This window comes from Candida oxycetoniae (genome assembly GCF_023343755.2).
Source record: "Candida oxycetoniae strain CBS 10844 chromosome Unknown scaffold7, whole genome shotgun sequence".
NCBI classification, from domain to species: domain Eukaryota; kingdom Fungi; phylum Ascomycota; class Pichiomycetes; order Serinales; family Debaryomycetaceae; genus Lodderomyces; species Lodderomyces oxycetoniae.
Window position 1 is genome coordinate 204,839 of NW_026055364.1, and position 25,054 is coordinate 229,892.

Genomic DNA, 25,054 nt, shown 5'->3' on the forward strand with positions numbered 1-25,054 from the left:
AGTGGAGCAACACTTTTTAACACTATCGAGAGAGATAGTGGGGTGGCATTGACTAGAGACACTAGTCACACTATCGAGCAGAGCGAGATAGTATTGTAACAAGCTACTGAGTGTTGACACTGGTAACACTATCGAGCAGAGCGAGATAGTGTTGTAACAAGCTACTGAGTATTGACACTAGTCACACTAATAACCAGAGCGAGATAGTGTTGTAACAAGCTACTGAGTGTTGACACTGGTAACACTATCGAGCAGAGCGAGATAGTGTTGTAACAAGCTACTGAGTGTTGCTCCACTATCTCGCTCTGCTCGATAGTGTTGCTCGATAGTGGTTTTACTTTTAAAGTTTAAAAAAATCTCTTTATTAAATTCAATTTCATGGAAAATGAATGCCTCCTGTACTATCGGGCAGCAACACTGACTAGCTGCCCACTATTGAACAAAGCGAGATAGTGGAGAAACACTTGTAGCGCCACTGACCATCGAGAGCGAGATAGTGGAGAAACACTTGTAGCGCCACTGACCATCGAGAGCGAGATAGTGGAGAAACACTTGTAGCGCCACTGACCATCGAGAGCGAGATAGTGGAGAAACACTTGTAGCGCCACTGACCATCGAGAGCGAGATAGTGGAGAAACACTTGTAGCGCCACTGACCATCGAGAGCGAGATAGTGGAACAGTATTGACTGACACTATCTTAAGAGCTAGTGTCGCTCGAGAGTGTCGGTACCAGCTAGTGTGCTCCACTATCGAGCAGAGCAACACTCAGTAGCTTGTTAGAACACTCTCTCGCTTGATAGTGGAGTAACACTGACTAGCTGCCCACTATCTCGCTCTGCTCGATAGTATGATTAGATGAAAGAGTGTAGATGAAAGAGTGTAGATGAAAGGGTGTAGATGAAAGGGTGTAGTGTAAAGAGTGTAGATAGATGAAAGGGTGTTGGTCCACTATCTCGCTATGCTCGATAGTGTTTCCGATAGTGTCGCTTAAATCTGAGATTTCCTAATCAAGATCCACTTCCTAGGCTTTTTACCCTTTTCTGAAATATAAATGAGGAGGTAAAAATCCCCAAGGTTTATTTAGCAAGTCTATTTAGCGGATCTATTTCCATTCCTTCTCTAGGTAACACCAAGGTGCTACTAGCCCTTCATTTCCTGTGACTAAAATAAAAAAGATATCTACGGATATAGCTTTTGAGGAGTCGACTACATTTGAGGAGTTGACTACATTTGAGGAGTTGACTATGTTTGAGGAGTTGACTATTTTGTTGTTGCTGCTATAGCTATAGCTCACATACGTTTAGAACGGTATGTTTACTCTGAATAGGTATTACATTAAACACTACAAATCAAACGTACTAAAAAGCTATGGCTTTTTACCCAATTGGGTAATTAATTGGATCTCTTTTTGTATGTACAATAACTATTTTTGATTTTTCTGCCAATTTAAGTTAAACCTTATTATTTATTTTTTTTTTTTCGCAGTCAAATTCTTAATATCCTATTGCAAAATCGACAAAAAGATCTACTTCACACCTCAAGTCAAACTTGACACTGGAAGAAAACCCCAATTGACTAATAGTCTAAATTGGTGGGTGTTTTTTTTTGTTTTTTTTTTGTTTCTTTTTTCTTTTCTTGCATTTCCATTTTCTTGCATTTGTTTTATTACTCCAACTGGAAATCAAACTTGATCCCTTTTCAACAAATTTACCGAAAATGGTTACAAGTATAATCAAACCCCAGCTCGAAATCAGGGTTCTATAAGCTATGAAGAAAAAGTATATATAACCAGTTTTCAACTCTAACTCTCTCATTCTTATTTTTATTTTAAAGTTCAACCAAGTAAAGCTTAAAAACTCAAAAAATAAAGAGCAGCTCTCCCCTTGAGATCAATATATATTCTTTCACAATCGCTAATCAACAATGAAGTTAAATCTTGCTACAGCCACTTTAATTTTAGCAGCAGTCTCCCACGTTGCAGCGTCACCTGCAGCTGCTTCCTTGCCAGGTACTACAGTGCTCACTCAAAGAGAGATTAACACTGCAAACCATGCCATTGCCAGCCTCAATTCCTTCAACAAGAAAAGATCACTTATGACAAACGAGGAGATTGCCAAGAGAGAAAGTCAAATAGTTACTGATGTATTGGCAGCTATCAAAGATACAAACTTGGCTCCAGGTATCATAAAGTATTTTATTAACGATCCAACATTAACCAAAATTGCAACAGATGTTATTGTAACTGCTATCAAGAGCGGCTGGATCAATCTTAGTACCTTGTTGAAATCGCTTAATGACTCTGGGTTAGCTGTTGATGTTATTCAGAATTTGATTAGTGACTGTGCATTTTACGCTGAAATTTTCAAATTGGTTGCTCAACAATTAGCCAACTTGCCACAATTGATTGCTAACTTGTTGGGATTGAATTCAAGTGAGGTTTCACTGGCAGTTGCTAAATCAAAGAGAGATGCTTTACAAGATTTGGTTTTTGCTAGGGATGAGCCAGTAGAAACCTTGTACACAAGAGACGGTGAAGCAATTTTGACTTCATTGATGGAATCGCTTAAATCTTCGGGTTTGGCTAATCAAGTTGTGCAGGCTTTAGTTACAGAAGACTCATTTTATTCCTGGGGTGCTTCATTAATTGAATCATTGTTCAAAAACAATGCAATTTCATTGACTGAGTTGATTTCAGCTTTGCTTGAATCGGGATTGATTCCTTCATTGATTGAAAATTTCTTGAATTTCGATACACTAAAGACGGTTGTTGTTACTGCTTTGGCTGCGGCTTTTGGTAATTGTAAAGATACTACAGTATCGTCTACATTTGCAACCACTCCTACTGCTACAGCTACACCAACAGTTACAACTGGTACTGCTAACTTGAGCACCTTGACTACCTTTACAGGTACTCCTATTGTCACTGGTACATTAACAACAACTGCTCAACCAACTTTGGTAACTTCAACTACAACAGCAAAAGTCTGTAAGAAGAAGAGAAGAAGAGCATATTAAAAAGAGAGAGTGTCTATCAACAAGGGTTTAGCCATTGAGCTTTGAGCTTTGAGGTTTTATCAAAAAAAAAAAAAAAAATATTGTTTTTTTCTTCATACCTATTATAAAATATCAGAGTTTTATTTGTCATATAAGCTGTGGGAAAAACAGTTGAACCTTTAAGCTGGGACGTTTTAGAATTGGCTTTCTGCAGGTCAGAAAATAAGATGGTGAACCACAAGAGGAGGAAGATTAGAATATTTCCTAGTCAATTGTTTTTTTTTAAAAAAAGTCAACTGTTTCAGAGGCCAACTGTTGTTTCCTCACATTGTTGTTTGATGAGTGAGTCTCGTTTTTCTCCTATCGTTAATATCTTTTTTTATTATACAATATTTCAGTAGAAGTTCTATATATAATAAAATCAAATAAATAAAGCCATACACTATCGACCGACACTATCGACCGACACTATCGAGCAGAGCGAGATAGTGGAGTAACACTCAGTAGCTTGTTACAACACTCAGTAGCTTGTAACAACACTCAGTAGCTTGTGACAACACTCAGTAGCTTGTGACAACACTCAGTAGCTTGTAACAACACTCAGTAGCTTGTTACAACACTATCTCGCATTAAGAAACCTCTACTATTGATCACTGATCGAGTTCCTTCAGCAACTCTCAAAATATCTCTCTTTTATGTTCTATACATCTGTATTGTATATGTATATCTCTCTTTTATGTTCTATACATATATATTGTATATGTATATCTCTCTTTTATGTTTTATACATATATATTGTATATATATGTGTCTATATGTATATTTTTTGTCCTATAGATTTAAACATTGGTAGGTACAAGCGTAATCAAACCCCCGTGTGTAGTAAATAGACTATCGAGAAGAGCGAGATAGCCTACAGCTCTATCCAAACAGCTCTATACGCGCAGCTCTATCCAGCTCTATCCAGCTCTATACGCGCAGCTCTATCCAGCTCTATCTACAACTCTCTCCTCGCACCTCTATCCACGCACCTCTATCCACCTCTATCCAGCTCAATACACACAGCTCTACATATGTAGTTCTATCAACTCATTAGCTTGTCACAACACTATCTCGCTCTGCTCGATAGTGTTACAGCTCTATTAACTCATTAGCTTGTCACAACACTATCTCGCTCTGCTCGATAGTGTTACAGCTCTATCCACTCAGTAGCTTGTTACAACACTATCTCGCTCTGCTCGATAGTGTCATAGTGTCTCTCTGCTCGATAGTGTTCAGTGGTGTCGCGCAAAAACAACAACAAAAGTTGTGTTGATTTTTCATTCAGTAACGCGTTTCTTTATTGATCCAAAAAAAAAGAAAAAAATATACAGAGGAAACGTATTAATGAGCAAACAGTAGAGAATGCCAGGGTATGTATTAGAGAGCGTTTCACCCCTTTTGTGTTGGTGTATGAATACAATTGTTTAATACTGACCAAGTGTACAAAAATTATAGGGAGACAATCACTATACAAGCAGGACAGTGCGGGAATCAAGTTGGTTTACTGTATTGGCAACAACTAGCTAATGAACATGGGTTAAATTCCGATGGAGTGCCTACACCGTATCCTAGTACAAAAAGATATGAGTTCATAGATTACAACCAGCAAGATACAACAACTGGGGTAGAGCTGGCGCGACAGCAGCAGGTTCAGCGAACAATGTACAGGGAGGATAATCCCGAGTTGTATTTCACAATTTCAGATGCTCACACATATACTCCACGTTCGATACTGATTGACCTTGAGCCCTCGGTGATAGCCAAATCACTCAGCAGTATGTCGATGTTTAATCCGAGAAATGTTCATCTAAGTGAGCAAGGGAACGGAGCTGCCAACAATTGGGCTAATGGGTATAGGTATGGACAAGAGCATATTGAAGAGATTGTCAATTTAATAGATCGGGAAGTTGACAAGTGTGACAACTTATCGCAATTCCAGTTGATTCATAGTGTTGCAGGTGGAACCGGAGCCGGTGTTGGTTCAAAAATTTTGGAGGTTTTGCAAGATAGGTATACTAACAAAAAGCTCATTACTACAGTTTCCGTATTCCCTTCGAACGACAAGACGAGCGATGTAGTAGTACAGCCATATAATACTGTGTTGACATTACAGAGATTGATAGAGTGCAGTGATGCAACTTTTGTGTTCCACAACGATGCATTAAATAATATCGAAAATTTGATTTCCAATCAAAACGCGTCTTTCTCGCGACAGGAGCTCAGCAATGGAGGAGTAATAGGAATAGGAAAGGGGAAAAGAGGCGGGGCTTTGTTTCAAGGGGCCAATAAACTAATTGCATCAGTCATGGCCTCTATCAGTAACCCTATAAGATTTCCTGGTTATATGTACAGTTCTATTGAATCGATTATGTCGAGTATGGTTCCTACACCTGATTTGAAGTTCTTGACATCATCAATTGCACCATTCAACAATTTCTCAAATCATAAATACATAAATGAATACGACATGTTTTTGGAATTGTCTGACGATCGATACAAGTCGGTGATAATTCCTAGTACGAGTGGTTCAGATGTTTCATATATTAGTCTAATGAACTATTTAATAAGTCCAACTAATCTAGATAGAAAAGAGATTCGCAAAGGTATATTGAAGATTCAATCACGAACCAACTTTCCTCCATGGGCATCGAGATCGATAGCAGTGGTACATGGTCATAAATCACCATTTTTGAAAGACCAGCTGCTTGAAGGAATACAATTGTCCAATAATACATCGATTATTGAAGTTTTTGAGAAGATTCTAAGACAATACGATATGTTGGCAAAGAGGAAAGCTTATTGGAATACATATTGCGAGGAGAATTCTCCAGAGGAGTTGGATAAGATTACGGGTATATTCAGTGAAAGTAAAGAGGCCGTTGTAAGTGTTATTAATGAGTATAAAGCTTGTAAAAGTATGAATTATTTGGAAGATGATGATGATGATGATGATGTTGGTGATGTTGTTAATGCTGATGTTGATGTTAATGTTGATATGGACATGAATTAAGTGGTCTCGATGCAGCATTTACTAGTTAGATGTGAGAAGGAAATTTCCGTAAATGAGTTTTAGTTGAAATAGAGTTTAGACTATTTGTCTATAATGTACGACGCATGCTAGATGTAACATTTTCATCAGAGAATGGAAAAAAAAAATTGAAAAAAAAATCTCCCAGACAGGGAATTGAACCCTGGTCTACCATGCGACAAACGGTAATTCTAGCCACTAAACTATCTGGGACTTTTTCGAGCAAAAAATCAACTGTAATTATTATCAAGCGGAGATAAAGCAACAAAGCAACAAGGCAACAAGGGCAACTCCAAAGATACTGACTACACTGACACTAGTATGAAAAGAAAACAGGTAAGAAAGGTGGGAGTACTGCTCCACTACCTCACTTTACTCGATAGTGTCACTAGTGTCGGTGGCAGGTACAAAGTGTTACTCTACCTCGCTTTACTCGATAGTGTCACTAGTGTCGGTGTAGTCAGTACTGCTCCACTATCTCGCTTTACTCGATAGTGTCGAACTTGTAATAAGAACTCTCATTTTTTTTTTAGTTGGAAATTCCTTCCCTATCCTCTTCAATACAATTTTTATGTTAAATCTAGACCAAAAATTTTCTAGATAAAATGATACAAAAAAGGTAATAATTGTAAAAGTGTTACCATATACGAAACAACTAATCAAGTACTTAGATGTGAAGTTAAGCTAAGCTAGGAGATCACCCAAGTTGTAAATCCCCCCAGTTGACAAAATCTCTGGGCCGAGTTCGGGGGAGACCGAGAAAGAACGAGGCATTAAATTTCAGTATAGCTTGAAAAAGAAAAATTTCCAAATGCTTTATCAACAACCAATCAAATAGAAATAACCATTTTACAAAAGAAATCTTAGAAGTGAAATTTTAGAAGAAAAAAGAAAAGATTATGAGTCCAGGTTATAATAAATCTGGAGAGGAGGATGGTGCAGCTGTGAGCCAATTTCTACGGTTCTCCACTTGCACAAATTAATCAAATTAGTACTCAGCTTTAATCATGTGATGTGGGGCTTGATTTCGTAGTAGGTTCAAGGAATATGATGGTTTATTTTTTTATACCTTTTTTTTTTTTTTTTTACTTTTTTTTTTTTTTTTTTTTTTTTTTTTTTTTTTTTTTTTTTTTTTTTTTTTTTTTTTTTTTTTTTTTTTTTTTTTTTTNTTTTTTTTTTTTTTTTTTTTTTTTTTTTTTTTTTTTTTTTTTTTTTTTTTTTTTATTTACTTTTTTTTTTACTTTTTTTAATTTTTTTTTTTACTTTTTTTAATTTTTTTTTTTTTTTATTTTGCCTTGAGAAAACTCTCGGTTCTGATTTGTTCCTGATAAGAAACACCGTATTGATAAAGTCACGTGACAGAAACAAGCAACAAAGCTGCGTATCTTGTGGTGACAGAGAGAAATTACCAAGCCTGTAATGTTGTGGGTGACAGGACCCTTTACACAATATAAAAGAGGGAACCTGTATTGGACAAAAACTAGTACAAATACAATTATTGTTTTCCCTTCATATAAGCCATGATGTTTCATTCTTATCTATTTGATCTTTGAGCAGCTGGTTTACAAAACTATGAGCACTCTGCAAAAAAAAAAAAAAAACCGTTTTTTTTTTGCAACCTGTTGGGACAAATGTAAAAAGGAACATCTCGGAAACGGAACAATGCGGGAAGGATAGCATCAACATACCTTCTTTCTTTTTAACAAAAAGGAAGATTTGTGTAGTAATTAGAAACAGTAAGAAGTAAGCATTCAAAAGAGTGGTGCAACTTTTTCGTATTTGATTCAACTTCTTTAAAACTCTTTTTGAAATGATTTTACAAGGTGAGACTAGGTATAGTTGATGAAATTTCGCCCGCCGTTACAGGACAGTAAAGGCCCCATATGGTTACGGCATTCTCTATTCTGATTGGTCAGTTCGTTCCTCTTATCAGTTTCGAAAATAAATAAATAAAAAAAAAAAATTTTTAGTATTGCTTTATTTTTTTTTTTTTTTTTTAAAGCTACCACCCGATGCCAATGCTCAATGCCAATGCGAGTGCGTGTATGTGTAAAGTAAAGGGATCTAGGTTGTACTAAAAAACTCGCCATTGTAGAAGAAGGTTTAGTTAAGTTACCACATTCGGACAAGACTGACCTGTTAACTATTGGTGGGGTTTGTTAGTTGGTGTTATAAATATCTCATTGATTTCTTTCTCTTTTTATAAAAATTTTTCAAAATCAAACTAAAACCTCATTCAAGTGATTTATTTTCTAAGGTTGTAGGTTACAGGTACTTAGACATATTGCTATTACTACTGCTACTGCTACTGCTACTGCTACTGCTACTACTACTACTACTGCTTCTTTTTTTTGCTTCTTTTACTTTTTACTAGTACTTTTATATTATAATGGTGTTACCACACGAACCAGAGTTTCAACAGGCTTACGATGAGTTAGTCTCGGCTGTACAAGATTCGACTTTGTTTACTGAACAACCCAAATACAAAAAAGTTATCCCCGTTGTTTCGGTTCCAGAAAGAATTATTCAGTTTAGAGTTACTTGGGAAAACGACAATGGTGAGATTCAAGTTAATCACGGTTATAGAGTTCAATTTAATTCTGCTTTAGGTCCTTATAAAGGTGGATTGAGATTCCACCCAAGTGTCAATTTATCGATATTGAAGTTCCTTGGTTTTGAGCAAATTTTCAAAAATGCCTTGACTGGATTGAGTATGGGTGGTGGTAAAGGTGGTTCAGATTTCAACCCCAAGGGTAAATCTGACTCTGAAATTAGAAGATTTTGTGTTTCCTTTATGAGACAGTTGGCCAGGTATATTGGCCCAGATACCGATGTTCCTGCTGGTGATATTGGTGTTGGTGGAAGAGAAGTTGGTTTCTTGTTTGGTGCTTACAAGCAAATGCAAAACAACTGGGCCGGTGTCTTGACCGGTAAAGGTTTATCCTGGGGTGGTTCCTTGATCAGGCCTGAAGCTACTGGTTATGGATGTGTTTATTATACTGAAAAGATGATTGAAAAGGCCACCCAGGGCAAGGAAACATTTAAAGGTAAGAGAGTTACCATTAGTGGTTCCGGAAATGTTGCACAATTTGCTGCTTTGAAAGTTATTGAATTGGGCGGTATTGTTGTTTCCTTGTCCGATTCTAAAGGTTCAATTATTTCCAAGAATGGAATTACTCCTGAACAGGTTTCTGCTATTGCTGCAGCCAAATTGAAATTCAAGTCCTTGGAAGAAATCATTAGCGAGGAAGTTAAAATCTTTTCTGGCGAAAATAGTGTAGAGTATATTGCTGGTGTTAGACCATGGACCAAGGTTGGTCAAGTTGATGTTGCTTTGCCATCAGCAACACAAAATGAAATTAGCGGTGATGAAGCTAGGGCTTTGGTAGAAGCTGGTTGTAAATTCATTTCTGAAGGTTCTAATATGGGTTCTACCAAGGAAGCTATTGAAGTATTTGAATCCAATCGGTCAAACGGTGTATGGTATGCACCAGGTAAAGCTGCCAATTGTGGTGGTGTTGCTGTTTCTGGATTAGAAATGGCACAAAATTCCCAAAGAGTCAAGTGGACTTTGGATGAAGTTGATGAAAAATTAAAGGATATCATGTATACATGTTTTGAGAATTGTTATGAGACAGCAAAGAAATATTCGACTGAAAAGGGAAATGCTACAAGCTTGCCATCTTTATTGAAGGGTGCCAACATTGCTGGATTCATTAAAGTTGCCGACGCCATGTTTGACCAGGGTGAGGTTTTTTAAGATAAACAAGGATAATTTTTGGAATAAACATTTAAACTGGGCTTTAATGAGTAGATTTATATATATAGATTAGATTAGGATGGGAAAAATAATGATGACACGACGACGGTTTACTTCTAGGTGCAAATTTAAAGATTTAGGTTTGTAATTGCTTGAAAATAAATGTATATTGAATTGAAGGCAACCAGAGCGACACTATCGAGCAGCGCGAGATAGTGGAGCAATACTCAGTAGCTTGTTACAACATTATCTCGCTCTGGTCGATAGTATCATTAGTCAGTGTTCTCCACTATCTCGCTCAGGTCGATAGTATCGGTGAGTGTTTTTCACTATCTCGCACTGGTCGATAGTGTCGGTAGAGTAGATTATATTAGATCATAGTAGAATAGAGTAGAATTCAGTGAATAAGAGTAGTGGAGTAGAATCTAACGGAGTAGAATAGAGTAGAAAGAGAGTAGTGGAGTAGAATTTAATGGAGTAGAGTCTAGTAGAGTCTAGTAGAATCTAGTGGATATTGGAGTAGAGTAGAGGAGGAGACAAGTAGAGTAAATTGTAGTGGACTATAAATTATAGTAGAGCAGATTATAGTAGAATAGAGTGAAAACCAGTAAAAGAGAGTAGTGGAGTAGAATCTAATGGAGTAGAGTGGAGTAGAATCTAATAGAGTAGAGTGGAGTAGAATCTACTGGAGTAGAGTGGAGTAGAGGAAAGTAGAGCAGTACTGACTAGCGGATAATAGTAGAAGCTAGTCAGTACTGCTCCACTGTCGGTCTCTCTACTTGCTCTACTCGACAGTGTCACTAATCAGTACTGCTCGACAGTGTCACTAGTCAGTACTGCTCGACAGTGTCATTAGTCAGTACTACTCGACAGTGTCACTAGTCTGTACTACTCGACAGTGTCACTAGTCTGTACTGCTCCACTATCTCGCTCTGCTAGATAGTGGATAGTGGATAGTGGATAGTGGATAGGAGCCACTAATGTCTCTTCCTTTCTTTCTTTATTTTCTCTTGAGCGAAAATATTTTTGTTTCAAAACTTGACTGATCTTTTTTCTCAAGACACGTTTAATTAATAGTAGGTTGGTTGGTATAAAGGTGATACAGGCAGGTTTGCTGAGTCCTACAAGTAAAGTAAAGTAAAGTGGGTATCCTTTTATTAAAATGTCGCATAAGAATGAGTCGTTGTCGTCGTCGTCGTCTCCGTCAAAGGAGGATATAAGAGGCCAATTGTTTGATATTCAAAAGAGATTATTTAATAAGAAAACAAGGTCAAATCAACAAGGAGTTGGTGAACATCAGCTGCAACGAGGTCCAGGTCAATTGGGAGGCGGAGGTGGTGAACATCAGCACCACCAGCTGCAGCTGCAGCGAGGTCCAGGTTCAGGTCAATTGTTTAGTCAGGCGGAAGAAATTTTGACACCGCCGGCTCCTCACGCGAAACTACTATCTACATCTCCTCCGACCCAGATCTCAGCATCCTCGTCATTATCAACAACACCACCGCTGCTGCTCCATACTCGTACAAGCACCGCCACCACCACCACCACAACGGGCAAATTGATGTCTTCCCTATCAGCACCATCAATGGGTCCCGGCCCAGAATCCAAGGGAAATGATATGAATTTCGTAGTGGGCTTGAGTGAAAATTTACTCGCTGAATGCCGTAGACTTAATGTTGAAAACTCCAAAATGAGACAAAAATGGAAATCTGCTGTAGATGAAATACAACTATTTAAAGAGGAAATATTCCAATTGAAAAATTACAATCAAATTTATAGCTCAAAAGAAGAAGCATTAAGGGATAAAAATTGGGCTTTGGAAACTGACGCTATTCAACTAAAGGAAGAATTAATCCTGTTGAAAAAGGAAAATGAAAAATTGCAAAATGTGGAAATTATTGACTTGAAGCGGAAATTGGAGGAGTTAAGCAATGACAATGATTCCTGGACTTTAAAGAATAGAGTTTTGGCAAAAAATTTAGAGGATGTTAAAAAGGAATGGGAGCAGGAGCGCAGGGAATTGAATTTAAGGATAAGCTCCTTAAATGATGAAAACGACTCTTTACATGTAAAATTGAATGGTGTTGATCATTCAAATTCGCCAAATCAGTTTGTGAATCAAAGTAAATTGGACAAAAAGCATGAAGAAGAGAAAAGAAATGATGATGACGATGATGATGACGATGATGATGATGAGAAGAATGTCACTTTTGAACTGATATTAGAGGCATTGCAACAACAGCTGCATGAATTATCAAAAGTGAACACTACAAACGGAGAAGTAGAAGAGCTCAGATCCAAGTTACAAGAGTCTGAAAAGACAATTACAGGGTTGAGTAATTCACTTTTGAAGTTGAAAAGACAATTAGAAACTTCACCACTGCATCATCGTCATCATCATCATCAAACTATAGCTCAGCTACAGAAGACACCAAATCAACTCAAAACACCCAATATTGGGGCTGCAAATAAAAGATTCTCGATGTCCTCACCAAGTAAGAGAAATTCAAAAATCTCAGTTTCTAAAAAGAAAGATGATCAAGATATAACTACGGATGATTTCGACAACAACAACAAGACACCATCCCAACATATCTCACCTCCTAACTTTTTTGATTTAGATACCGAGTCTCCCCAAAGTAGAAGCTTTGATGTGACAACTGCTTCCGAGAATTTAGACATCCCATACTTGGTTGGGGCATCTGACTCTGACTCTGACTCTGACTCTGACTCTGACTCTGAATTCGAGTTTGTTCCCAAATCTGAGTCTGTGCAATCTTCACCATCAAAAGCGTCCAAACTGATTAATCATTCCCAAGTTTCAAAAGCAGTAAACAAGAAACAGGTTGAAGAATACGCAAAAGCTCATAAGCTAGTATTACTCCCAATTATCGAGTTTGAAAAATTGAAACAGCACAGTACAGTTGAAGTTCTAGAACCATCTATAAGTTTATCCAAAACTGAACGCGAGGATTCAATCAACGAGAAGGACGAAGAAGAAATGAAAAGGAAATTGGAGGAAAAGGGAATTGTTACTTTACCAGAAACTGAATTTAATGAGATCACCGAAAAGGCCAAACTGTTTGATGATCCCGATATTACCTATTTAACAGAAAAGGCTAACTCCTTAGGATATATTGTTGTTACAACTGATCACTATGACTCAATAAAAAATCAAGTAAGCAATCCGTCATTGGATTATCTTCATGAAAAGGTTAATAAATTTGACTCAAAAATTATACTGAGTGAAGATATGGCTAAAATGAAAGAGCCAAATATGGAGCAGCTAACTGCTTTCGCCGACAAGCTTGAGTCAGTTGTGGTTTCTCAAGAGGAATACCAGTCGTTAAAGAAACCCTCAATATCAACCATCAAAGACCACGCTCAAGAACACGATCATATTGTATTACCAAGTACTGAGTACACTCAACTCACTAATTCCGTCAGCAAGCCATCTTTGGATTATTTGAAAATGCATGCTTTTGCTCATAAGCATACCATTTTGACCAATGATAGTTACAAGAGTTTAATGAGGAAAGCAACAGATCCAACAGTGGAAGAAGTAAAAGTACATGCTGATAAACATGGAATTATCACCTTGTCTCAATCTGAATATGTCAAGTTATTCAAAGATGCTAATAATCCCGATTTGGAACATGTTACTGAGATTGCTCGCAATATGGACTATACTGTGATTAGGACGGATGAATATAAAGATTTACAAAACCAACTAGAGAACCCCAACATAGAGTATGTTGAGACAAAGTTCCCAAATCACAAATTATTGAAGCTTGATGAATTTAATAAACTCGAAAAATTGGTTCACGAACCTTCCATTGATCATTTGAAGACCAAAAGTAATTTACTAAACCATGAATTGGTTACAAAAGAAGAGCATTCAAAATTACAAAACCTTGCATATTCACCTGACATTAATCATATTGGCGCAATGGCCGAAAAATCTGGCTATGTGGTACTACCTAGTAAGGAATTGGAAACTTTGCAGCAAGCCCAAAAACCATCACTTGAAACTATAAGAGCTTTACTCGATAAAATGGACTATGATGTGTTGAGTAAAAAAGATTTGAATGATTTGCATAAAATGGTCGATGAGCCAAGTTTGGAGTACCTCTCCTCTAAAGTAAGTTCAACTGGACATGAAATTGTTAAGAGTGATGAGTTGGAAAACTTGAAGCATTTAGCAAATGAGCCGGAATTTGATCATCTATCAATGTTGGCCTCCAACAGGGATATGAAGTTGATACCACTAAAGGAGTATAAAGAGCTAGTTCAAAAGAGTACGAATCCCGATCTCGATCATGTGAGACAAGTAGCTGCAAATTACCAACACCAAGTTATTTCCACCGAAGAGCTCAACTTGTTGAAAAAAGACGCACTCGAGCCAGACGTTGAGCATTTGAAGAAAGTGGCTATTGAGAAAAATCTTGAAGTTATTTCAAATGAAGAATACACGGATTTGAAAAATAAAGCAAACAACCCCGATTTTGAACACGTGCAAAGAATGGCTTCTAATATTGATGCAATTGCTTTGTCAAAGAAAGAATATGACATGCTATACAAAGATGCCAATGAACCTACAGTTGATCATATTGAATCAGTCTCAGCTAAATTGAACTATTCAGTGATACCTATAGTTGAATTGGAAAAATTGAGAAATCCAACGAAGCAGGATTTATCTAGCTATGGTGATAAATTAGGTTTACGAGTTGAATCAAAAGATGTTTATGATCATCTTGTTCAAAAGATTGAAAACCCAGATTTGGAATACTTGAAGGATAAGGTGGCAGCATTTGACTCTACAATTATAGCCAAGAGTGACTTGGAATCATTAGAAAAGAGTGCCAATGATCCAGATTTGGCCAGTATCAAAGAGAAAGCCATCCGGAAAGATCATGTGGTGTACCACAAAGATGAAGCTGACAAGTTGAAGAAATTGGCCAGCTCGCCAGATGAGGACCATATCAAATCTATTGCTAAATCAAAAGGATTGGTTGCAATTAGCGAGCCGACTTATAACTCATTATTGAACCCTTCAAAAGCCACACTCGAAAAACACGCTTTGTCTATGAAACACACATTGGTGCCATCAGAAGAGTTTGAAAAATTAGTAGATTTAAGAGAGTCACCTAGCAAGGAATTTATAACGAAAAAGGCTTTACAACAAGATTGCGTTTTGCTTTCCACAAAAGAGCATACGGAACTACTCAATTTGGCCAATACGCCTCCAAAGGATCATGTGAGAAAAGTGGCGGCAGCTGTTGGCTTAACTGCAGTGCCTGTCTCCAAATATGAAGCTTTGGTATCCTCACTGGAACACCCAAGCGTCGAGTTTTTGACGGATAGAGCCAAACAACAAGATTATGAACTTGTACCAGTTGAAAAGTTGCAAACAATGAAAACCAAGTTAGCGAAACCCGATCTTGAGTATCTTGCTAAAAAGGCAGAAACACACAATGCTGTAGTAGTTGATATGAACGAGTACCATCATTTAATTGATACAAGTACCAAACCAACCTTAGGTTTCATTAGAGAAAAAGCCCATCTTCTTGGTTTAGAGGTTGTACCAGTAAATGAATTGAAAGATTTGAAAGAATTGGAGCAGTTGAGTCAAAAAGCACCCACACAGAAAGAACTCACTAGCAAAGCCAAAGAATTAGGATTAGTTGTTGTACCCAATTTTGAATATTCTAATTTGAAAGAAAACATTGAGAAGCCTACAGTTGAATACCTCAGGAACAATGCTTTGAAATTGGGCCATACTGTAATTGCAATCGAGGATTATGACAAGTTGACAGCTTTGGCTAATTCTCCATCTAAGGAACACATTGAGGAAAGAGCACAATCAGCTGGTTTGATTGTATTGCCACAGAACGATTATGAAGTATTAATTAAGAAGGCGAATAATCCTGAGAAAGATCAATTGGAAGAAATGGCGCAAACTATGGGCTTTACATTGGTCGAAGCTCTGTTGTTAAAGAGTTTACGTGAACAAGTCCAATTTCCTACCCTAGAATACTTATCGAAACACGCTGCTGAGATGGATAAAATCCTCGTTTCTGAAAAAGAGTTGAACTTGCAAAAACAGAAAATCGAGAATCCTGAAGTTGATTACTTGAAAGAAAAATGTGCAAGACATGATTTGATTGCTGTTTGGAATCATGAGTTTGAAGAACTTAAAGAAAAAGTGGAATCACCTCTGATTGAGTTTTTAACAGGCAAGGTAAATGCTTTACAACATCAAATCATTAGTAACGACGAGCTTGATAATTTGAGAGCAAATGTTGATAATCCGAGCGTAGAGTTTTTGAAATTGCAAGCATCAAAGAAGAAGTTAGTGGTGATACCCGAAGAACAATATGAGTTATTAACTGATCCCACATTGGAGTCGTTGTCTGAAAATGCACTAAAATTAGGATTCTCCGTTATCCCTAAGTCAGATTTAGAAATTTTAAAGAAACAGCATGAAGCTCCAAGTCTCGATTATCTAAAGTTAAAGGCCAAAGATTATGATCACTTCACAATTCCTATTACATCTTTTAATGAATTGAAAACAACTATTGAGAACCCTACATTGGATCATGTTATTGAAAAAGCTAAAAGATATGAGTATTCATTGGTGCCTAATCAAGAATTGGAGCAGCTCAGGCAAACACTGGACCCTATTGAATATCTTGCTAAGGAGAAACAAATGAGGGCAATACCAATTGAGGAAGCTGACATGTTAGTCAAAAAGGCCAACAGAACATTAGAAGATCATGCCGATGAATACCAGAAAGTAATCTTGCTGCGCAAAGAACATGATCAACTTGTTGATCAAGCTAGCAGGTCCTTGGAAACTCATGCCAAGGAGGCCGGCATGGTTGTCTTACCTTCCATGGAGTACAACACGTTAAAAGAGCAGGTAAATAGACCATTGAGCGAAAAAGCAGCTGAAGAAGGAATGACTTTATTGCCAATTGAAGAAGTTGCGAACATGAAAAAAGCAATTGAAAACCCAACTCTTGATTATCTTAAGGAATGTTGCGAAAGACACTTGAAGGAGGTGGTATCAAAAGAAGATTATGAGATACTTAAGACAAAGGCGGAGGAAACCTTGGAAACGAAGGCAAAGAATGCAGGATTGGAATTAGTTGAACCCGCAAAGATAAAAACGCTCATTGAAGAGTTAGAGAATCCATCAGTGGAGTATTTAACTTCGAAAGCTGAGAAGATGGATATGAAAGTTGTAGAGGCTCAACGTTTTGAAGAACTCGTTTCAATTTCCGAACGGCCTATTGCAGAAATTGCACAGGAGAAGGACTTGACAGTCATATCTAATGAAAAGTATAAGGAATTAGTTGATTCAATTGAGAATCCTTCGTTTGATTATTTGACAAGCAAAGCCAAGCAAAAGGATTATATCTTGTCTAAGGCTGACGAGTTTCAACTATACCGTCATAGTTACGAAAATCCGGAGATTTCATTTTTAAAGGACAAAGCGCAGACGCAAGGCTACCAGGTCATATCTACTGATGAATATAACTCTATGGTGGAGAGATCCAGAAGCCTATCAAACAGCGAACCTAATAAAACAAACGCAAAGTCAGAAAAGACGTTACAGAATTATACCAATGAAGAAAACATAAAAGTCTTACCAATGAGCGAGTATGAGGATATTCTCAAAACAAAAGAGTGTTTGTCAAAAGACAATACAGCATTGAAGCAGAATTTGGAAAATCCCGATATCAACTACCTCAAACAAAATTGCGGCATTCTTGGTTATGATGTTGTTGAAAAACATGTACTTGAAAAGTTGCAAACTGAAGCTAACGTGTCACTCAAAGAACGAACAGAAGCAGAAGCCAACAACAAGGTATTGATAAATAAAACTGAATATGAAAGCTTGAAAAACCCATACTTGACAACTTTGGCGTCATTGTGTAACAATCATGATCATGTTGTTGTACCTACAGCTGAATACGAACGATTGAGCGCCTTGGAAAGCTCACCATCAATTAGCTTTATTACCGATCACGCCGAGAATAACAACCTCAAGGTTCTCACACAAGAAGATTATTCAAAATTGGAGCAAGCAGCAAACATACCACTTCATCAAAGATTAGAGGGCACAGATTTGAAATTAGTGAAGACTAGCGAATATGACGATTTGATTGTTAAGGCCCACAAACCTTCTGTCGATCATCTTCAAGGATTTGCTACCAGTATGGGTTTTATACTTGTACCAATAGAAGAGTTTGATGCTATGAAGTCAAAATCGGAGCAGCCACTTTCTGAAAAGATGATTGAAAATGGATATGCTGTATTGGCTCAGGAAGAGTATAACTCTATGCAAGAAGAAATCGAGAAGTTGAGAGCGACAGCTAGGAAACCACTTGAGGAGCAAGCTAGAGAAAAAGAGTTGGTATTGGTACCAAGAGAACGGTTTGAGCAGTTGCAACAACAACAACAACAACAACAACAAGAACAACAAGAACAACAACAACAATCAACAACAGCACAGACTTTGGACAAGCCGTTCCTGACAATTGTTGACACTTCTGAGACTAAGGTAGAAGCTACTGACAATAGCAAGGAGGAAGCCTTGAGCAGGGATAATAGTCTAAAGAGCGGAGATGAGTTCCTCTCTACTCGAACTGTAAAGGTACACAGACTAGAGTATGTTGCTCTTCCACAAAATAAGATACTGAAATCCACTTCCATTGGGTCTAGCTTGAATTGTTACCAACGAGGTGCAATGTCTGAGGATGAGTTGAGAGTCAAAGCAGTTGAGATGAATTTAGTTGTTTTGTCGCAGGAGGAATACGACTCATTAAAGGTAAAAGAAAAAGGAGAAAAAGAAGTAAAAGAAGTAAAAGAAGAAAAAGAAGAAAAAGAAGAAAAAGAAGAAGATCAGAATGCAATTTCAAATATAGCCAAGGGTTTAGCCGTTTCATTGATTACGGAATCTGAGTTCTTAAGATATAAACAGCTTTCAGCAGAAAAGGATTCATATGACCTGAAAGTGAAAGATTTGGAGTTGCAAATCAATAAGTTGAAGCAAACTATAGTTGAAAAGGAAACCAACCAAGAAGAAGCAAGAAACAAAGAGATACATAAAATTGAAAAGTTCTTGAGTGATAAGACAACAGTTACGTCTGCTGCTAGAAACATTGGATTATTGGCAGTACCGGAATCAGATTATATTGCAACAACAACTAATCCAAGTCCCGATCTTGAAAATGTGAGAGTGGTCCCCACGAGTTACTTCCATCAGCTTTTGAGGTTGAAATCGTTGTCAGTTGACAAGATTTCTGATGAGGATTTTGAAAAGCACGCATCTAAACGTGGTTTTGTACGTAAGGAAGCCTCACTTTCAACACCCGCTACAAAAGATGTTACTGATCTCAATAGGGCCAAACCAATACCAATGCAAGGCCAAAGTATAGAAGACTTGGATCACGAGACAAGTAGCGGACAGCCTTCTCACACGGCAGTTTCGAGAGGAGGAGAAAACGAGCATTTCTCATCGAAATCCGCATCTCCACATGGTAGAACGATTCCTCAATCTACTTCAATTAGATCAGACCTTTCAGAAAGGTCACTATCAGACTCAATTCGGTCGAATGCCATTTTTTCCATGGCAACAGACGTATCTTTTACTGATAAGCTGATGATCCCAGCAATAACCCAAGTTGTCATTGGTGAGTATCTTTTCAAGTATTTCCGAAAATTTGGTGCTTCTGCTTTGAACGTTATTTCAGGAACTAGACACGAACGATATTTCTGGGTTCACCCATATTCATTGACCTTGTATTGGTCGGAAAATAATCCTATTTTGGGTAATCCGTCATCAGTTAGAACTAGGGCTACTGCTATCGAAAGAGTTGAAAGTGTCGACGATAACAATCCAATTCCAACTGGGTTATACCATAAAAGTATCGTTGTTTATTCACTGGGAAGATCAATCAAGATAACATGTGCTACAAGACAGAGGCACAATATTTGGTTTAACGCTTTGCGGTACTTGACCAGCCGAAATATCAATGATCTTGCAGTGGATGAGGATACAGAGGATATGGGTAGTCACGAGGATAGGGATGAAGAAGGGTCGTTGTCACACAAAGTGGGGTCGCATAGGAACTTAAACTCGTTGATGGATACTGGTGATCGTCGTGCATATCCCAGACCCAAAAGAATAAGTTCAATGTCTGGAATAGTATCATCTCCGTCTTCAGGCCGACTTTCGAGATATCATCAACCTACAAGCAAAAACTAAAGAGAGAGAAAGAGAGAGAGAAAGAGAGAGAGAAAGAGAGAGAGAAAGAGAGAGAGAAAGAGAGAGAGAAAGAGAGAGAGAAAGAGAGAGAGAAAGAGAGAGAGAAAGAGAGAAAATAAAAAAAAAAAAAAGACTATATACGAATCGAAACATTACTGTACTTTTATAACTTTATATGTAAAATCATTATACCAGAATTTTTATTTTTTGTCTAGGATGGTCTGACTTGTCTCTTTTCAGTGTTAAACTCATCTGCTCTAATCTCCAGTAATGATAGTAATTGACTGCGCTTTTTGAATATTAGACCTGCTGCAATTAACGCAATCACGAGTGTCAAAGCAACAAAACCTACAATCGACGTCAACCTGAAAACTGAACTATAACATTTATAGCCTAAATTGCAACCAGTCATTAATACCGATGTTGGTACAGGTTCAATTTGCATATCCTTCCCCAATTCATCAGGAATTAGATTTGAGTTTGCATCATATACTTCACCAAATAAACTTGTGAAATAATAACTAGGTATAATTGGAGCCAAACTCACCATACCCCAATTGAATGAGAAGTTCTCCATTCCAAAAGTATCACCAACAATAATTGGCATGATGCAAAACACAAATCCATAAAAAAATCCAATTAGAAACGAATTTAGTTGAAGCTTGGAATAGTGTTGTATACTACCACACAAGATTTGAGATATGGTTGTACCTAATGCTGGTATTACAAGTAGCCACGATCTTGGTTTGCCAAATGATTGAGTGATTATATCCCCCAAGATCCCCGATGATATTCGACCAAGGCAGTTTGCAATTGAGATGAGTCCCACGTGAAGTTGTTGCTCTTGTTGTACTAGTAAATCTACACGATTCAAGAATTCCATACTTTTGTCGTTAACGTCTACTTTTGATAATGAATAGCCAACTAAAGCTTTGACAATGTATCCCACAGAATAGATGTACATCTGTCCAAGAGCAGCTAGGATACCAGTGATCACGAAAAGCAACCAAAATTTATAGCTAGTGAACAAGAAATTCTCCTTTTGATTCATCATCATGACACCAGCTTCATTACCGATGGATTTTTTGCCATGAAAATTTGATGCTGCTTTCAATTTGTGGTCCCGGTCGGCAATGTATACGCTAGGGACACATACCACAAAAATGATTACAATTGAACGAGCTAGAAACTCCAAGAATTCTGATGTTTTTCCTGGGTAAAAAGTAGATGCAATTACTGAATAAAACAATGCACTAAGGCCATATAATGCCAATGGTAACGAAGTTGCCACTCCACGTATACTGGGAAAACCCACGGCGCAGCATTTGAGACAAGCCGAATTAATAAATGTTGAACCCAAGCCAATTGAGAATATCCAATAACAGGAAAGAAGTAGATTATTCCAGACCTGGTCCAATTGGTATTTCATACCAATGTACCCAGTGATGATCAAAATGCCACCGATTAAGATCGAGATTGTATAGCCCTTTTTATCCACCACAACACCAGACACCGGTCCTGCAACTGCAACTCCAACTGTACCACATAGAGCTATTATAGACAGATGAGACGCTGTATAATGAAGTTGTTTTGCTAGCTGAGGACTATATGACGAATACAAGTATAGTGTGCCACATATTAGACCAAGAAACGTACAAGATAGTAAGACAAACACCCTCTGTACATTCCGCGTTACCATTTCATGAAATGTGTCTCATATACCTCCTTGTGTCAGGATATACACAAAAATTGCAACTTCAAACGCTGTATACTTTATTGAAAAATTTTGTATACCTTGTTGAAAAATTCTGTATTTAACTTTTTTTTTTTTCAGTAAAAAAATGAAGCAGAGCGACGCCGACCGACACTATCGAGTGGAGCAGCACTAACTGTTACCGACACTATCGAGTGGAGCAGCCCCGACTGTTACCGACACTATCGAGTGGAGCAGCACTAACAGTTACCGACACTTGGTAACACACGAGTCTGTTTGTCCACCTGTTGGAGGAGAAGGAAAAACACTGTAGTGCCTGGCCACCTACTGAAAAATTAACACTGTAGTGCCTGGTGAGAAATAAACACTGCTAAATTAACACTGTAGTGCTTGTTGAAGGAAGAAAAGACACAGCATTACTATATAGCCAAAAAAAGGTTACTCACAAATGATTCTCTAGCTCTTTTTCCTCAATGCCACATGATTCCTATAACAACAATACTGGTTAGTGTAAAAAGCCCCTCTGCCCACTATTTTTTTCTCTAGGTTACGTACCAAAATATTCTCTTCCTCCATCATTTCACGTAAAGTACCGTAAAATTGTAAAAACTATTGGTAGGATGATGAGTATTAGATGATTAGATAATTACGACACTAGCTGTCATCAAAAGATGAGCTTTTATAGATTATAGACGTACCATTTTTTTTCTCAGATTATGCATTTTCAGCAAGGTATCAAGATACAGTTGTGCTGCTTCGATATTGAATAGCTTGTTTTCCTGATTAAAGCAAGTCAATTGTTTTTCGCAGGAAGCAATATCTATAGCGATTGAATGAATTGACTCGACTAATGCGTCATTAGATACTACTGCAGCGAGTTTCTGAATCTCTTGAACCCAAGTTAGTAGGACAAAACAACAAACAATTGAACCCGTTTAGGAGCAAGCTATTACAGTAGAAGCAAGCTATTAGTGTAGAAGCAAGCTATTACAGTAAAAGCAAGCTATTTAACATACCAGAGTTCAATACACCAATATCCTTATTCAATTCCTTTAAATAAGTTTCAATACTTATTTCTTGTTCAATATCGATGCAAGAATCAAAAGAAACCTTGAGTTCCTTGTAGCAATAATAATTTGTCTTTCCAACCGATTTTACAATCAACTCTTTCTCGACAACCAATTCTTGCAAGATTTGTACAAGTTTTGTTTTGGTGACTTGGTTATGCAAGTTCAACTGAATATCATTAGCAGAAAATGGTCGATATTGCAGTTTCATATAATCTTTAATAAACTTTTTCCCTTCTTGAGAGGTTAATGTAGACTTTGACAGCGGCATTTTCAAGAATAGAGGTTAGAGGATAAAGGAAAGAGAACCACACGAGGGGGTTTGACTGCTTTCTCGCCCCAGATTTGGTACCATTTGGCGCGTAAGCTTTGTTTCACTTGTTTGTCATTTATTTTTTTTTCCCTTTATCACCATCACCATTAAGTTGAATTTGAGAAAGGAGATAGGCAATATTACAAGGTTTTGATTAGGAAGATGGGGGAGTATGCTCGGCAGAAGAATACGGCAGATAAGATCAATTACTTGATTCTAGACTATTTTATTCATGAAGGGTATAGTGAGGCTGCATCGACATTTGCCGCGGAGTTGAATATAGTGCTAGAGAAAGGGCCTAGTAAAGATGAAAAAAGCTTGGTATCACAAGAGAAGGGTCTGATGAGACCATTTGCCGATAAGTTTAGGGATGAGGATAAGGATAAGGATAAGGATAAGGATAAGGACAAGGATAACGAGTTTAGCCAGTTGAGCAGTTTTAGCAAGCTCAAAGATAACGAATGTTGGGACGTAATATTAAACTACTACCGTAACAAAAAGAATCATCCTCGAGTTAATGTAGCTCTAAACAACAAATGCTCAGCGAGTAATAATTTCATAAAAGGGTATTCCACGATAAGGGAAAGACGCAAGATCAAGTCACTTTTGCTAAGAGGAAAAGTAACCGAAGCCATTTTCGAGATTAATCAACGTTTCCCTCTATTACTTGATTCAAACAATTTCTTGCACTTCAAATTACTTCGACTAAACTTGATTGAAATGATTAGAAATCATAAATCCTCACCGCAGATGGAAGCAAACGAACGGGTGTTTTTGAACAAAGTATTGGTCTTTGTGAGAAGCAATATGATCAACAAAATATCAAACCTGTATAAATTGTTGAAGGAGCTTGAAATAACAATGAGTCTCTTGTGTTTCCGATTTGATCCCAAGGTGAAAAATTTGCAAGATCAAAAAGAATTACCTCAGGAGTTGAAAAATTTCTTCAACTTGAATTTAAGAAGTCAAGTTTTCCGGTTGGTGAACCAGGCAATATTGGCCGCTTATGAAGAAGGAAGTCTTGACAAGATATCTCATCATAGAGCTAATAAGGATGTAGTTGGTGATGTTTTACTGGATATGAGGAAACCAAGTAGTGGTAAGGAAGAAAGCGAACTAGATGTTGAATGTGAGTCCACAGACAGTAAAGGCTTGTCGTTGTTTCAAACATACACAGGACCAAAGTATAGTGAATTTGACTTTACCAACTTGGACAAGGTTGATGAGAACAAAAACTCAAATAAGATGGAGGCTGAGGGGGAGGAAGGAAAAGACAAGGAAGGGGCAGAGGAAAAGGGACAGGAGGTGTTGGAGGAGGAAGAGGAAGAGGAAGAAGAAGATGATGAAGAAGAAGAGGGAAGGGCCGTTGACGTTAAATTCGAGATGGGCTTTAATATGGGGAGAAGCCAATTAGATATTGATTCTAGAGATATGGTACTGCTTGATTTGGATCAAAAGAATGATGAAGAAATGAAAAACCTAATAAGGCTCTCTTTAGAAAGCAAGTTGGAAAAAGTTGTTAAGCTATATGTCTTGACTGAACAAAGGAAACTTGATTTGAAGATAACGGATGCAAAGGATTATTCAGCATTTGATGGGTTTTTTGTATAATGACACTATCTAATGACACTATTGAGCGAAGCGAGATAGTGGAGCAGACTGACTAGTGACACTGACTGATAACACTATCTAGCGACACTATCTCGCTCTGCTCGATAGTGGCTGACTGATAACACTATCTAGCGACACTATCTCGCTCTGCTCGATAGTGGCTGACTGATAACACTATCCAGTGACACTATCTCGCTCTGCTCGATAGTGGAGCACACTAGCTCGCTCTGTTCGATAGTGTCATAGTT

General features: G+C 37.6%; 6 protein-coding genes across 6 annotated transcripts; 5 read left to right on the forward strand and 1 right to left on the reverse strand. All coding sequences in view use genetic code 12, as the record gives it.

The window, feature by feature from the left end:
* Positions 1-1,924: 1,924 nt before the first annotated feature.
* On the forward strand, positions 1,925-3,016 carry KGF56_000527 (uncharacterized protein; the record flags this gene model as incomplete). The annotated part of the gene is made up of 1 exon (XM_049326448.1): positions 1,925-3,016. One exon carries the CDS (start codon positions 1,925-1,927, stop codon positions 3,014-3,016), a length of 1,092 nt encoding a protein of 363 aa, XP_049182426.1.
* A 1,383-nt stretch (positions 3,017-4,399) lies between these two features.
* TUB4 (gamma-tubulin) lies at positions 4,400-6,047 on the forward strand (the record flags this gene model as incomplete). The annotated part of the gene is made up of 2 exons (XM_049326449.1): positions 4,400-4,407; positions 4,493-6,047. 2 exons carry the CDS (start codon positions 4,400-4,402, stop codon positions 6,045-6,047), a joined length of 1,563 nt encoding a protein of 520 aa, XP_049182427.1.
* A 2,407-nt stretch (positions 6,048-8,454) lies between these two features.
* Positions 8,455-9,825, forward strand: GDH3 (glutamate dehydrogenase (NADP(+)); the record flags this gene model as incomplete). Its single annotated transcript, XM_049326450.1, has 1 exon — positions 8,455-9,825. One exon carries the CDS (start codon positions 8,455-8,457, stop codon positions 9,823-9,825), a length of 1,371 nt encoding a protein of 456 aa, XP_049182428.1.
* Positions 9,826-10,987: 1,162 nt separating this feature from the next.
* KGF56_000530 (uncharacterized protein) lies at positions 10,988-20,101 on the forward strand (the record flags this gene model as incomplete). The annotated part of the gene is made up of 1 exon (XM_049326452.1): positions 10,988-20,101. The coding sequence occupies one exon, from the start codon at positions 10,988-10,990 to the stop codon at positions 20,099-20,101; it is 9,114 nt and encodes a 3,037-aa protein (XP_049182429.1).
* Positions 20,102-20,312: 211 nt separating this feature from the next.
* Positions 20,313-23,153, reverse strand: KGF56_000531 (uncharacterized protein; the record flags this gene model as incomplete). Its single annotated transcript, XM_049326453.1, has 3 exons — positions 20,313-21,652; positions 21,958-22,002; positions 22,832-23,153. The coding sequence occupies 3 exons, from the start codon at positions 23,151-23,153 to the stop codon at positions 20,313-20,315; spliced, it is 1,707 nt and encodes a 568-aa protein (XP_049182430.1).
* A 204-nt stretch (positions 23,154-23,357) lies between these two features.
* On the forward strand, positions 23,358-24,806 carry KGF56_000532 (glucose-induced degradation complex subunit; the record flags this gene model as incomplete). Its single annotated transcript, XM_049326454.1, has 1 exon — positions 23,358-24,806. One exon carries the CDS (start codon positions 23,358-23,360, stop codon positions 24,804-24,806), a length of 1,449 nt encoding a protein of 482 aa, XP_049182431.1.
* Positions 24,807-25,054: the final 248 nt, after the last annotated feature.